At 46.8% G+C, this 15,859-nt stretch overlaps 1 protein-coding gene across 1 annotated transcript; it reads right to left on the reverse strand.

The window, feature by feature from the left end:
- Positions 1–3,491: 3,491 nt before the first annotated feature.
- CDC23 (cell division cycle 23) lies at positions 3,492–12,296 on the reverse strand. Its single transcript, XM_014948191.1, has 16 exons — positions 12,150–12,296; positions 11,984–12,056; positions 11,109–11,246; positions 10,802–10,844; positions 10,339–10,444; positions 10,110–10,242; positions 8,687–8,864; positions 8,497–8,594; positions 8,183–8,264; positions 7,447–7,600; positions 7,189–7,308; positions 6,759–6,834; positions 6,376–6,437; positions 5,408–5,486; positions 5,192–5,311; positions 3,492–4,321 (listed from the first exon to the last, which is right to left on the reverse strand). The coding sequence occupies exons 1-16, from the start codon at positions 12,275–12,277 to the stop codon at positions 4,151–4,153; spliced, it is 1,761 nt and encodes a 586-aa protein (XP_014803677.1). The 5' UTR covers positions 12,278–12,296; the 3' UTR covers positions 3,492–4,150.
- Positions 12,297–15,859: the final 3,563 nt, after the last annotated feature.

The following is a 15,859-nucleotide window of genomic DNA, read 5'->3' on the forward strand; positions in this document are numbered from 1 at the left end:
CCCGCGGCCGCCGGCCGGGTCTGTCAGGCCGTCGGACGGGCGGTGCGAGGCCGTCGGGGGTGGCGGGCTCCAGCCCTCGGGCCAGAGCTACCGCAGCCCCCGCGGCGTGTGGGAGCGGGAGCGCCGGGAGCGGGCCAGGCCGGCACGGCCCCGCACCCGAAATCGCACCTCGGGGCGGCAAAACGCCCCCCCCAGCGGAGCGGCCATCAGCCGGGGGTGCGGGACTGGTGTTCCACGGGGCCATCCCCACAGCAGAACGGCTTCTCAGGGCGGGCCGGCGACAAGCTCCAGCCCAGGCGGGTTGGTCGGAACCGGTTCTATTTCTGAATAAACTGCAAAGGCAGGGACGCTGCTTCTGCGTGGCCCAAACGGCAGAGAGGCACTCGGCGAACGGTGGCCACAGGAGCCCCTGCGCTCCGGGTTACTCAGGATTCTCCATCTCCATCCTGAAGCCAACTGCAAAGGCCCCAGAGAGGCTGGCGGGCCGACACCAGTACAGACATGGAGAATTCCAGGAGCTGTCCCTTTGGCGGGGTATGGAGAAAAGCATCAATGTTAGACCTGGCCAGAGCTGGTGGCTGGAGCACTTGTTGGAGAAGATGAAGGCAAAAAAGTTGTTGAGTACCTCAGCCTTCTCCATGTCAGTGTAGCCAGGTTTGTACGGTTGTACAGTCTCTTTCACCTTCCTTCGGTGTCCTGTGTTCCTGTAAAACCATTCTTTTATTTCGTATGTCCCCAGCCAAGCTGAGCTGCAGCCATGCCTGGGCTTTCTTGGTGCCCTCCCTGCAGCCCCAGGCCACATCCCCATCATCTCCTCAAGATGTGCATCACTACCTGTGCACTGTATGTCCTCCAATTCACAGGACTTTTTACTGGGACTTAAAGAATGAAATATTGGCAGTTGACCTTTTTAATCACTCATATAAGCATTTTCCTGTATTTCCACCAGTAAGAATTCTCTGATAAATCGTGGTTCCCTTGTCCCAGTAAAGACCTTGAATTTGGTTGTTAAGTCTGTGCATACTTTGTCCTCACAAAGTATATTTGAGCTGCTTCTTCTAGCTGACCTTTTGCCATCTCTACCTGCAACTTCTGGGTCTCTAGGGAGGGGGCAAAACTGCAGGTCTCTGAAGGGCTGAATTACCCAGGGAGTTGGCCAGAGGGTGCAGGAGCAGCCAGGACGGGCTCGTGCAGCGAGGGAAGGCAAGCTGGGAGCCAAGGGGGACAGCAATTTCACAAGTGGTCTCACTCATACCTCAGTCTTGCATGGGATAATTACAGAAGTGCTTGAGAAATACATCAAGATCCAATGTTGCTGCTTAAATTCATCTGCTGTAGAAATGCTGGTTCAATAGGTGCTAAGGAGCATAAAACAAGAGAGAGTAATTTCTAGAGATGCCCAGAATTAGCAAAATGGGATCCCTCTGCGATCTGCACACGATGCAGTGCGTTGTACAGAGGGCCATGTGCAGTGATGGCCTTGCCAGCAGCTTTCCCAGAGTGCCCACCAGTATGAAGTGTCTCACGAAGCACAGGAAGCTATGGACAAATGGGAGAAGGCTTTTGAAATGCTTTTTCCTTGATTAAAATCATGCCACAGCCATAGGGATAAGGCTGTAATAAATTTATTGGGGTGAATAAGGACACTGATTCTGAAACAAAGGCATATTTATCTTTTTGTCTCTACTGGCAGTTTTAATTGCAACACTGACACCAGCAATAAGTCAACTAGTGCTTCCCATGCACTCTCCCTGTCGCGATCTCACAAGAGAAGGGCACAGCCAGGGCACGCTACACGGCAGTTGCCATCGTAGCCCAGGCTCACCACAGTCCCTTCTCACCCATCTGGATAATGGATTTAATGCAGGACCTTTGGTTTGGACAATCTTCATTTAAAAACAGTCAGGTGAAACTTGGACTATTTTGTCCTAAGGACATCTTCAGACAATTACAAAACTCTGTGGGAGCTCCCACTATTGGACAGCCCTGAGGAAACTGGAGCTTGTTGAGCATGAACATCTGCAGTTTATTCGTAACTGCAGATCACTCATAACATGAATATATTCATTATTCGTAACTCATAACCCCAACCTGAAGTACTTTTAAAAAGCCAGCCCTCCAGGTTGTACTAAGCTACTGGTTACTGGTTGTAACTGAATAGCACCCAGACACTTGGCTGAAGCCATAGGTCAAACCGATATCCCAAACAGTTGGTTGTTCTTCACAAGTCATTGCTCGAAACAAACAAAATCACATTCCTGCCAGGGAGATGAAGCCCAAACATAACACTCTCTTTGTCTGAAGGGCACTAAGTGTCAACAAACAAGAGAATTCAAGTCCAAGGCAGCAATGTTGTGAACCTCTGTCCATTATCTCAGGAAAGTTGAGAACATCTGGTTAACAGCTCCTCAATGTAAAAGACAAGACAGAGAACAGGACGGGTGATAAGTGAAGCATGTGGATACATAAAGTCCAACAGCAGATAACGAAGACTTGAGCTCTAAGACACAGGTTGACGGGCCATTAAAGCAACCACCCAAATGTAACTCTGGAGATTCAACCAGGAGTGCTGTGACCAACAGAGCTGTGGCTGGCTATCAGTAAGGGTCTTACAGACAAGGGCAAATTTATTTTAAGATGCCCAAAGAGGACTGCAGGACCACATAAAACATATCATGGGATGTCAAGGTGAATGACTGCAGACCCCGAGGGAGGGGCAAAGATGGGCCTGGGAGGAATAAGCATGGGAAAACAGGAGTGAGAGAGTGTTGACGCAGAAGAGCCACCACCCGCAGGCCAGCAGGCTGCTGGTCAGGAACCTCTATCTGGCCAAGACTTACTGCTCATCGCCAGAGTGCCTTCAACAGTGTTATTAATGAAACAAACACTATTGCTGCCAGTTTTCTGTATCCTTGTGCCCCTTACTCTGTGTCCGTATGTGTGCATTCCAATACCCACCCTAGCTGGGACTAGCCAGCAAATGGGCAAAACCCACAGTCTGCAGATACCCCAGGCCCAGGGTTGAGACTGAACAAGCTACCCAAGGTCCAGACATCAATACCGAAGAGGCTTGAGGTCATGGGCAGAGACTGGAGACCAGAGAATGGGAACATGCACTTGAGTTAAGTCACTGAAAGCATGTACATGGGTTCCACCAGCAAACTTGAAGCAAGTAGTAACAGGATCAGGACAGTTCTACAGTTTCTGTTTTAAGCAAGCGCACCTGAGGCCACTGCCCTCTTGTTTACGTTAACCTGCTCCTTTCTGGCCGTGACTGCAGTACGCAGGCAGCTCTGTGTATCTTTGACATGCACACTCAGCCTTACTATGGGCTGGATGTGCCAACGGGGACAAGCAGCAGGGGGCAAATCCCTTGCACCACACTGTCCACGAGATGGGGCAGCCCTTAACAAAATGATGCAGTATGGTTCATCCAATTCCATTTGTTACAGTAACCAGGAAAGCTGCACCATAAAGAAGCCCAGGAACAATAACTTAACCATTAGTTTTTAATTGTGCTATCCCACTGGCTGCTCTTCTACTGAAAGCCACAGTATCCATCAGATCCACAGACAGAATGGCAAACAGCTGCCATCTGTGGCTACTTGGAATGCCTCTGACACTTCTCAGTCCTTCAACACCAACAGGGCACCTATATCTAAGTGCCTGTACCTACTGCTTTCATAGAACATCTTCTGTGTAGTTTAAGACAAGCAGAAGTCCTCAGGTAGCCAGGCAGTAACAGTTTCCAATGCAGACAGCAATGACACCACTAAGAGGTCATCCAAAGAAGTTCAGTAACGACCAGAGGTAACAGGGCAGAATCAAACTTCAAATATATTTGAACTCAAGCAAACAAGCTCTTCCCAGTCCCTCGGTTCTGAGTAGTCCTGTCTCTTGGAACATGTCTGCCCTCTGACTGTAATGACTCGGTGAGAAAAGCAGGTTCTCACGTCTCAGCACAGGCATCTTCCATCAGCTGCACCTTTGCCTGCTGGGCACTCCATCTGCAGCTGTGGGCTCCAACAACTCTGACCCCTCAATGTGAAGGCAACAATGGACGTAGAAATGTCACTGGAAAGAAGCAGGTGGTTGCAAGCCCCATCTGCAATGTCCCACTCAGCACAGGGGTTAGAAGTACCAGCATTGTTCACGGTGTTACAGAAGAGAGGTTGAGTGGGGAGACACGGCGTGTGGGAGTGTTGTTGGCCGACAGTGACGCAGGGAGGAAAAAGGGAGCAGCAATATCTGTGGATGAGGTTTCTCCTTGGTTGCGAAGCTGTAAGATCTGCCGCAGCAGGGCCTTTCCTTCTTCTCTAGTCTGAAAACAGTTTGTTAAAAACAAAACAATGGATGGGTGGTTTCTGAGTCAAATTCACTATGTAAACAGTATAAAAGCTATAGTAGTTTGTCATTCTGTAAGGATCCAAGCTATAAAAAGCATCCTCCTTCATTTTTTCTTTTGCTACTTAAAAATGTTAAGGTATGTCACTTTTTTTTTTTTAAGTCTCTCCTCCGTTTACTCACCTGATTTGCATGGTACTTGGGTATTTCAAACAGTGTTACCATCAACCACTGAAGCTGTCTATTTCAGCAAAAAGTAGACTGGAGAAGCTTCAAACAAGCAGAACTCAGGTTCTCCGGACTTCCAGATAGATTTGTTAAGGACAGACCAAACACCCTGCACTCATGGCTAGTGTCTGCCTCCAGCCTGAAGTTAAAAATCCAAAATTTCCCACTTGCAGATACAGAACATATCAGAATACAGAGTCGCATACAAAGCCCAGGTACTATTATATCCTCTGCATCGTCTACATGCAGAAGATGAGGAAAAAAAGCAGTTATGTGAGTACCATCACAACACAGTGTGTGGGAATCTGTGACCATCTAACCACCTCTTCACCAAGATTTTCAGCAGTCTCAAGACTGCCATGCAGAGCCTCAGACTCTTTAATGTAGAGAACACCAATGAGACATGGTTCAAGTTTACCTTCTACACTGTATCCCATGATTTCGGTCAATCACAAGCAGCATTAGTGACCAGGTATACACTCCCACCACTCAGGATGTGACCTGCATGGCAGGCAGCCCTCATTCCTTCTATAAAGGATCCCTTCTACTCTGAGGGGAGCCAACACCAAGGTCAGAGATCCCCTCAACAAGAAACACTGAAGACTCTGTAACTACTCACATCATTGAACGCACAGCACTTCTGAGCACAAGCCGAGGCCTCATCCCAGAGTTTGCACTTGAAGTAGTATTGGGCCAGGTAGCGGAAGGCAGTGCTCACCTCCACATGCTCCACCAGCTCCTGCAGTGAAGGGTAAAACCCATCATCTTTTAGCACCTTCCACAGCAGTTCTACAGCATGTTTACTTCTCCTTTTACTCTCCAGATATCATCTTACCCCGCAGGAATAGATATCCTGGATGTATTTGATATAGCACTGAGCTGCCTGTTCAGATTCATTCAGCTGTTCGTGCAGCCTAGAGAAGGAGAAAAATGGGTCACTGGAACAAGACCACACTGTCCAAGACCTTCTTGGTCTGCGAGAAAGTACCTGCTCAACCTGACCTAGACTGAAGCCAGGTCTCCTCCTTCAGCACTAGCAAGACCTGCACCGTGTACTGCCCCTCACGGAAAGAGAAGATCCGGCGTGAGAACATTTAAATTACCACAAAGGGAGCCAGTCAGATCCCAGCTGCTAAAAGTAGTGACAACCAAAGCTGGGACTTTTGCTTATTCTATTACATTTGAAAGATTTTAACAGGCCTTTGCCATCCTATTTACTGGCTGTTTCCTCCAGTGCTCCTTTTTCCCCCTGCTATATCCCAAAAGTCTTTGTACAGCAGCTTCACCTTTCACTTGCCCTTTTCCTCTCCCTTCACTTTTTCCACCGTATATTACTTTATCTCCACCAAAAATTAGAGCTGATGTCGGAGTTTGTTTCACATTAGACCCTTTCCCAATGTCACAACCATATACTGGGGGAATTAAAGTAAAATAAAATAAAAATTTAAAAAAATATTTTAATCAATCTACAATTTTGTACATCACCTACCATTATGGACTGCTTTCAGTTTCAGTACAACAAACACAATTGCTAGTGCCGCCTGCTCAAATCACCCCAGGATTCAGAGGACCCTTCAACCCACATGATGCTATGATTCCCTCTAGTTATCCTGAGGGAAGCTTAAAGCTGAAGCTGGACACCAGAATTTGCAGTCACTACAGACCTAAAGACACCAGTTACCACACAGCTCCAAAAGTAATACTACCAAACAGCAATTCCACTTGTTTTACTATTTTATCACTAAGTATCAAAGTGCTAGTGGCGTTTAACAGTGTTGGCGGTTCAGTGATGAACATACTCACTTTGCCAGTTTTACCAGTGCCATTTTCTCCACGTCTCCCACAGCATAAGCTCTCCAGTAGCACTGCCAAGGAAGGAAAGTCAGGCAAGCACACCACAAAAACAACTCCGGCTCACCACTCATGCAAACGAGAAACAGGAAACAACACGGCTTTTCCAGCAACAGGGCATGTCACAGCTGTAATCACTCTTTTTTTAATTTATCAGCTGCTCTAGGTACATTGCAGCAGAACTTACCCAGTTGTAACCACCACAGAACTAAGGTTTCGATAAGCTCCTACCAACACACCGTGTGCATTTCTGGTAGCACCAGGTACACAATTTTGCTGCAACTCTGAGTGTCCTGGGAGACATCTAATGTCTTACTCCACACAACAGTTCTCACCTTTTTAGCTTCCACCAACTGATTGAGTTTCTCATAGCATTCTCCTAGAGCAACCAGCATACGAGAGTCATTTGGTCTGTAAAAGAGCAATTCCTAGATGTAGTTTAATGGACAGCCAGCCCTGAGAGCCAGCCAGTTCTCAGGGTGGGGAGGGGGAAAAAATATCTACATCTGGCAGTACTGGTCATCTTCTCTTACATAAAACATCAGTTCTACTCCTGATCAGCGTTCCTCAGCATTTAACTATTAACAAAGGCTTTGCCAGTTAACTAACACAATTAAGAGGATTTGGAATAGCGAGACTGCACAAATCACATAGCATTGACGTTCCTCTCCCTTCCCCAACTTAGTTCTTGCATGTAAATTCCTCAGTGAGTAGAAACCACACCAGAGTGAACATCAATAAACATGACCCCATTCTCAACTCTACCTGAGCTGGTGGGCCCGTCGGTAATAATAGAGACAGTAAAATGGCATTTTGAGGATTTCATAGGTTTGGCCCAAGCCATACCATGCTCTGTAGTCTCTTTTGTTCACCTCTATTGCATGTCTGTCAAAGGAAAGAAGATGAACTAATCAGAAAACAGTCAGGGTCAAAATCAAGACAGAGTTCAGCAACAGACTAACAAAGAATAGAAGATACTACTACAGTCCTTATGCCCGCAGACCCAAAGACCATGAGTGATACCTGTAAGCCTGGATAGCTGCAGATGTGTTCTTCATTTCCATATACTCATGTCCCATGAGTGTCCAGGCTCCCAGATAACGAGGATTCAATTTCAAGGCTCTCTGGAAATACAGTGCTGCTTTTTCATGCTGGGAACGCAAGCTATAATAATTCCCTAAAGCGAAAGTCACAACATTTAAATAGATTAAAAAAAAAACAAAACAAAAAAACCCAGCAGAGAAGTAGAAAACAGATGGAAGAGATATTACCTACTACCTCCTAACTTAAATCATAAAGACTCTATTAAAGGCAGATCTGATTCAAACTTCAAGAGGCCTAACAGCAGTCTGTTCTCCAGTGTTCTGGTCAATCCTTTTCCAGTTGTGCCAATCAAGTAAGATCCCATCCCTTTGGCCTTAAAACTTATGTAATGATCTAACAAATTAATTTCCCAGTCCTGACACACAATTATTTCCATTGGAGTTTCAAGACCCTAAATGGATTCTTGGCTATGTGGGTATTCATGATGGTTTCTTCGACTCCTTTGTGCGCTGACAGTAATTACAGCAGCTCCTTCAGAGAAAAATGAGGGAAAAGGGTACTCTGGCATTTGGTCTGCTTTTTAGGCTGCTTGAATCCACTTTTGCCAAGCAGTTTTGATAGCCTTGCTGGATGATCATTTTCACAACTGTTTCTAAGATTTCCACGCATGGCCGCAGACAGCACAATAAGAACACATAAAAGAGCTGGCTCTCACCAATCACACAGCAGGTCTCAACACGATACTTGTCTATCTCACACAGATTGTGAGCCAGGTAGCTCAACTCGGGCTTCATGCTCTAGTGAAACAAAGAAATGGAAGTGATGAGAAAAGGAGCATGCTACAGTTCCACAGAAAACCGAGGCAGTTGGCAATGCATACACTCCATCTGTCTCATGGAGCTGTGAAGCAGAAAGTGGAAGCTGAAAGCCCATATCCAGAGAGGTGAGATAGCACCAGCGGCTTTGCCGGTGTTTAACGTACCTCTGATAACCACCACCGTTATGGACAGGAACAGAAAGAGTGCTTACCCTCACATACAGCAAGTTGGAGAAAGTGTCCATGTTTTCTATCCTGTAAGGATCTTGTTTCCTTAGCTCGTTAAAGATGGATAAAGCTTTGTCAATATCTGAAGGAAGAACAGGAGATGGGAGAACAAAACCATAAATGTCAAGTTTGCATTAAGAGGCTCATTCCTACTAGTCAGTAAGTGTCACTGACCTCGGATGTTGTGGTAGGCAACTGCAATCTGAGAGATGATGTAAGTGCTTTTGGAAAATCCTGCATCAATGAGACTCTGATACTTCTGCAGAGCCTCCTCTATCAGCTGCAGCTCAGTATAAATGTGTGCAAGAAAGAATTCTTTCATCCATGTATCTGGCAAGGACAGGAACTTCAACTGGCAAGAACCAAAGAAGAGGAGGAAGAGATGACAATCAGTAGTATTCTAAGAGCCACCTGTGGCAAAGAATCCATTATCTTCCCTCCCATGATTTAGTAGATGGTCTCGAGGTAGGAGGCTTTCCTGCAATCGCTTTCTTAAACCATAACACCAGCTACAAAAGAGCAGTATTAGGACCAAGAATTAATACCAGGTTCTTCCACAGGAGAGACTAAATAATGCCTATAAGTTGAGAATATTGAAACGGGAAAGGCGCGTTAAGACATCAAAGTCTAAAAAGCAGTACAATATGGAGCACATAATTCTATTTAATCACCCCCAGTTGTTGTGCTTTGGGCCAGACTGGCCACTGAAACGACCACTGGAATTGCAGAAGAGATGAAGTCATTTCATTTGGTCAATTGGTGAAGACATTATGGTCTTCAAATCTGACAGCGTCTGACTTCTGCTTCAGCCACTGGCCTTATTCCTCCATTAAATTCAGAAGTCTTTCGAAAGACTGTACTTTCTTCTTGTGCTTAAATATCAGTATCATATTGCTATTTTTTATAAGCTCCAAAACAGACTCCAAATAATCTCATCAAAAATGCATTTCCCTTTTTCCACAAATCAGTAAGGGTCTCTTCTGTGCCACCTCTACTTTTTTAAATATTCCACCAGCCAGAATTGACTGAAGAATTCCAGGAGCGGTCTCATAAAATCTCATGTATAAAGAAAAACAATCTGTTTTGATTTTACATCTACATTCAGTTCTGTGACACACTTCACCTTGTATGTGCAGCTTTGTATTTGGCAGAGGGAACAGCCAGATTAGCGTTTTAGTTTTTAAAGCAGGATTCCATATATCATTTCAGGCCACCAGAAGTGCTTGGTAACCACGGAACTAGAACCAGATTAAGAGGGGGGGAAAAAAAAAAATTATCTTAAGAGGATCTCCTTCACATGACAAGGCAATAACCCTGCTGACAACTACTTCAAAATAGGTGAATTAGCCATTTCTTAAAGCACTTTGTGGGTGAACGATAAAAAATTAGCCCTGCCTGTATAAAGATTCTCAAGCTACAGGATGGTAAACAATTGAATAAAAAGATGTATTAACAACATAATTTACAGTCTTGGATTGCCTTCCCTGAAAGAGTCTCACAGAATAAAGCAGAGGGTGACATCAATCTTGTGGCAACTGAACCAGTGGTTACTGAATCTGGAGTTTGTTACCACATTTTGATATCTCCCAAGTTTTACCATCTCTTTATCCGTAATCAAGTTGCAAAGTTCCAGCCAGGCTCCCCAGTGCAAAGGTAAGACGTGGGCAGCTTCAACGAACACATCTATCGCTTCTTTCACCAGGTCCAGCTTCCGCAGCACCACACCATACCTGAAAAAAAAAGTTATCAAGTTAAACAGAACCATAAAGCTTTCCATAGCCACGCAAATGCACATGACTACATTAAAAATATACGCAGACACTTACAGATAAAGGCCAAATCCATCCAGTTCCCGTGCCTTGTGTTTCTTGCTGAGTTCAACTCTCAATTCTCGTAGAGCTTCATTTTTCACCTGTCCTTTTTCCAGAGGTCCTGAATGAAGAGAAAGTCAAATAGCTTTCACTCAAGAGTCTTACCACAGCAATTACATCTAGGGTATATTCACAATCATCCCTGACATGACCAAAATGCTTCCCGGCCTTGATTATTTTCCTCTTTTTAAAAGAAAATCACTTAGTCTGATTACCTGCTTTAGCAGAAGAACTAATAGATGAAAACCTGTAACCTGTACTTGGCCAATGAACTGAGAGAGAATGAAAGAAATCATGTTACCACACACTATTACCCAAAATTTGAGGGGGAAGCCATAAAACCAAGATGATTTACATGAAGAAGAATTACAGGAAGCTTCACTTTGCTGTCTTGTGTTTCCTGACACCAGAGACTTACCCAAACTATCCACTGTCTCATCATCCTTCTTCTTTTCCCCTGACTGTGGAAAACAGAGGAAAACCAACATTACATGACAGTAGCATATTCCTCATTTTCGCTTAAATGCTAGCAGCAGCATGCACACTGAGTATTCACACACATCACAGTTCAAAAAAAGAGCACCCCTGTCTCCCTTCCCCCAGACATATAACTTGGGCCTTTAGGTGGTCATTTGGAACAGAACAGGCAAAAAATAAGGTATGCCAGGGAGGAGTAGGAAGCAGAGAAGTTCAGTGCTGAAAGGCGATTTTTCCTTCGACCTTACCAGGTATCTGGAGTACATGTACAAGAAGTAAGCTTTCTGACTCTTGCAGCCCCGCAGAAAATAGGCAGCCCTGTCATATTCCTTTAGATCAAAGTAAGACTTGGCTAACGTGTAAGCATCCAGATCGCGAGCATCCTCCTGCATGGACACAGAAGAGTTTTAATACCTCAGAAGCTCTGACATGCTTTAGGAAAATCACCTAGTTACAAACACATCAATGAAATTCGTCCAAAAGCTAAAAGCGTAGTTTATTCATCCTCAAATATGGTTTGAGCACAATCAGAAAAGTCTCTCCTTCCCTCACATGATGTTGTGGTCTGGGCAACAGATTTCTAGTTCTCAAATAATGAGTATGGACTAGTTAGAAATATTTAAACTAAACAGTGACATTCCAGAAAACAGGCATATACCTAGAAGTCCTTCTATACACCTACGGAGGTGGGGATGGAGATACAACTTGTTTCTCTTGCATCCTAAGGAGCACAAGCTTAATGGTACAACAAAATCTTGGCCTTTGTAAAGACGGATAAAAATTAAGGAGCATGATTTCAAATTCTGCTTACAGAGTATCTCATTTAGGGCACAGCGACACGTGAAATGGAATGATTTAATCTGGGGAAGCTCCATCCGCCCCATCCCGTACGGAACGGAAGGGAACTTCACAGCACTAAGGGGCAATCGCCGACCAGGGCTCCCTCCTGCGCCTGCTTTTGAGTGATCGTGATCGCGTTTTTTGCTCAGTGGTTACAGACAGGACCAAAACCCGCCCCGGCAGCAAAGATCCGCAGCGCTGCCCCTCCGAGAACCCCCCGCAGCCCCGGAACGGCTGCGGCCCGGCCCGTCTCACACCCCGCCTGGGCGGCTCCCCTCCGTACCTCGGTGAGCGCCGGGGGCGGCGGCAGCTCGCTCAGCGGCAGAGGGTCCAGGGCGAAGGCCAGCTCGGAGGCCCTGAGGAGAGAGAGGCCCGTTAGCAGGAGGCCGGCCGGCCGGCCGGCCGCCCGCCCTCCTTCCCTCCCGGGCCGGTCCTCCCGCAGCGCTCACCACTTCCCGCTGTGCTGCAGCCCGCGCTCGCGGCTCCGCTCCGCCACGCTCAGCAGCTGCTTCTTGATCTCCCGCAGGTCCGAGAAGTCTCCGCCGCCCGCCGCCTGGCCCGCCGCTGCCGCCGCCATGCCGCCACCGCGCCGCCCGGCCAATGGCGGCCGCGCTCACTGCGCGCCCCCGCCTCCGGACGCGGCCTCCTCCAGGGGCGGGCTCGGCCCGCTCGCTCCCAATCGGAGGCGGCGCGCGGGAGCCGTGGCGCCTGATTGGCCGGTTCTCCGGCTGCGAGCGCTCAGCGCGGCGCTCCGCCCCTCCCGGGGCCCGGCCCGAGGAGCGTCCGCGCGCGGTGGTGCCGGGACCGTCCGGTCCCGCTGCCGCCTCTTGCCCCGCAGCACGGGGTGCGGCCTCTCCCGGGGCCGAGGCCGGCTTGTCCCGCCGGGCCCCACGGGCCGCGCTGCCCGAGCGCGCTGCGGCCTGAGGAGCGGGGAGCGGGTCTGGGGCTTTGCCCGACGAGCGGCCGCGGGCTGCGCCGCCGGTCCCCCCGCGCCGGGGAGCGGCCCCTTCGGGAGCGGGGAGGGGAACTGCAGCAAAACGGAGTGCTTTGGGAAAGGTTAAATTTGTGGTTCTAAATGCGCCTTCGCTTCCTGAGGCGCGGGACTGTCCGTCTCGGTGCCGGCCCGCCCGCCCCCGGCCGGAGCTTTCCTTTTTTCATCCTGAAGCAGCTGCTGCTCCCGCGCTGCCTGAGCGCTGTTCACAGTTCGGCTCGGCGCCTCTGCGCTAAGGTGCATAATCCTTTAACAGATGTCCACACTGGGGGGCAGAAGTGAATGTTTTTGAGGCTACCGAGTGAGGAGAAACAAGGACTAGAGAAATCTAGAAGAAAAGTCTTTCAGAGCAGCCTGAGAAAGGGTTAGTACCATAAAGACGCTTCTTGGAGGGCTTTCCCCCAGTTAGCAGCAACTGAAAATCTCATTCACCGCTAACGTCGTGTTTCATTTATTTTGAATTTTCCCTCTCCTTCATGTAGTTACACTGGCAATGCCTGCTATTTGTTTGATAATTGCGTTGTTTTAATTGAAGGGTATATGAATGATATTTGGGGGGGGGAGGGGGGGGAGGTCTGTGAAGTAATTTTATCAAAGTCTCTTTTTTTTCAGTTTGGGGGCCTCTGGAAACTGTGACAGTATGCCTGAGGTGCTCTATGAGATTTCAATATGAAATAGGGAGCCTTCTGCAAAAATGCTCAAAGTGCCGCTTGCTGAGCACTGGGTGCTTGCTGAAATCCGGGCAGAATCTCCCCTGTGCCGGGTTCCTTCTCCGGCTGCTCCTGGCTGTTCTGACAGCAATGACGCACTGGGCGTTTTGGTGAGAAAACACGTTTGTGTGTGGGTCCCCACGGGGTGGGATTGCCCGTGGGAAGCTGCCGTTCCCCGAGGCCGTTCTTTGCGGTTCCAGCTCTTGAGCAGCAGGTGGCGCTTCGGGCTCTCCCTTGGAGCAGCGAGAGGAGATGGAAGGCTCTTAGCGATGGCTGAGAGTTCAGTAATTCAATTGCTCAAGACTAGCTTCATGATGAGAACTCATAATTCTTCCTGTCATTCCATTGTGTAATAGATGCGTCTTTTAAGTGACACCCAGGGCTGGCTTTTAGAGGAGGGGACTAATTAAATCCTCTGAGCACAAAAACTAATAATATCTTAGGGAGTCGCAGATTAATTTATCTGCACTGGCTGGGTGCTGCAGGGAAAGCAGGAGCATTGCACCAGGTGCTCACACAAACGGAATCACAAAGCCAGTGAAGGTCGGTGGTGGGGGGATTATGTCCATCATACAAGTGGTTCTGTAGATAGTTACTTTAAAAGGATTATTTTTTCCAAAGTTAAGATCTCCAGATGTACAGCTGATGCTCAGTGAAATCCAACTCAGTGTCCTTCTAGTACAGGGAATTTCATCTGTTGACAGTTGGAGAAAAGCCAGACTTCTGCATTATCTGAATTCAACTTCTCTATTAGGATGCTATCAAACTGTGCTTTTTAACTTGCTTTAAAAATCAGATAAGATTTCTTTTTTACTGTTGCTTGTGGTCTCTATTTAGCACAGTTAATGCTTTTGCTTGTTGTACATTCTGACAGGACATCATTAAGGTTAGAAATTGGAAACCACTTGACTGTAAGATGTGAGGGAAACCATTTATACTTGATTTACATCAAGACTGAAGAATAAATTCTCACAAACTGTGGGTAGTTTCAAAAGATGGGAGATTGACTGTCAGAAGTGAAAAAGGTTACCCAGAAATTTGTTTCAGAAATTTGTAATACTGTTATTGAGTTCCTGAGTGTGCAATTACTTATATTTGTGCAGGGGAACAATTGTCAAACTTCTAATCCCATGGAGACAAGCTTTTCTTTCCAATATCTTTTTTATTTCTTCATTCTAGTAGTGTTCTTACTTCTAGAAACGAGAGCTATATTTCTGCCTGGCTGTATGTGCATGCTGTTACACCTCCTTAAGTGACCTTTGGGTAAAAAATAAATGGCATGACTCCTCTTAAACTGGCTGTCCTAGAATTGGGATTTGGGTGCTTGAGTACCATTGTACTATTTCAAGTGAAATTTGAAGGTAACTTCTTTAGAACTATAAACTTTGCTGTATACGCATATGTATATAAATATTCTGTCCCTGAAGAATGAGAAACATCTCTACCACTACAAGACCAGGCCACGAGTTACCAGGTGACAGCACTTCAAAGGCTAATGCTGACGGAAGATCCTTGAACAATTTCTGCCTCTTGAAAAATTATACCTCAGAAAATCTTAGTGTGACAACAGCACATTTTTTGAGAAAATTACTTGGTAGATACTTGCCATATTTTTTAACTGTTTTGAGCAGAGTTTAGAAAGAGTTTGTTTGATCAGATCTTGTAGGATGCATTCTGAACAGCTTGTTCAAGAACTGTTTAAACTGCATCCTCCTGGTGTGATTCCTCTGTGAGATGGCAGAGATAGGTACGGTCTGTTGATGCCATGGATCTCAGCAGATGGTCCCTGCAAGGGGGAGCCCCACAGAGGCCAGAATGGCGGGGGAGAGGACCTGCAAGCGCTGCCCCTTCAGCCTTCTCGACTTCAGCAGCAGGGGGGTCTGGCCACCCTTGTGCTGGTCAGATACTTCCCGTACTGGTCAGATACTCTTCCTTGGTGACATTTACCTCTTTGGCTTTTCTGACAGGAAGTCTTCACACTGGTTCTGCCCTGGTAATGATGCAGCCAAAGCGGCGATCTGACGTGGGTCCAGGTAGTTCTGGAGGCGATTACTGGCAGAGTCATTAACAATTATTTCAGGTAGTGTAAATCTTTTAAGTCCAAGATAGATCTGTGGGTGGACAAAGTGGAAACACTGTGAATAAGCATGAAAAGAATGCAAACTCACAGGGGGAGGAACAGTTGTTTACTGTAAACTGGAGATTTGACAAGTGATATGAAATTAAGAATGTTAGAGAAAAAAGCAGACAAAGCTTCCTGGTGAGGTGTGTTAGTGTGGCCAGTTGGGGCAAAAATAGACACTCCGTGCTTTGAAATTACACTTGAAATGCATTGAAAAATGGGATGTTAGGGTCTGCAATCTTTGGGCAGAATGGAAGGGGTGGTTTTTAATATGATTCTTCTGAATTTGTGATATTTCCCCCCCCCCCCCACTCTTTTTTTTTTTATATATATATT

This window comes from Calidris pugnax, unplaced genomic scaffold (assembly GCF_001431845.1).
Source record: "Calidris pugnax isolate Ruff unplaced genomic scaffold, ASM143184v1 scaffold27, whole genome shotgun sequence".
Taxonomy (NCBI): Eukaryota; Metazoa; Chordata; class Aves; order Charadriiformes; family Scolopacidae; genus Calidris; species Calidris pugnax.

Bases quoted from the DNA above. Each gene is read 5' to 3' on its own strand.
- CDC23 (XM_014948191.1), bottom strand. From the start codon at position 12,277: ATGGCGGCGGCAGCGGCGGGCCAGGCGGCGGGCGGCGGAGACTTCTCG. The intron at 10,243-10,338 runs GTAAGTGTCTGC...TTTTTTTTTCAG, and splicing joins GATGGATTTGGCCTTTATCT to GTATGGTGTGGTGCTGCGGA. The intron at 6,835-7,188 runs GTAGAGTTGAGA...GCTCTTTTACAG, and splicing joins CGACGGGCCCACCAGCTCAG to ACCAAATGACTCTCGTATGC.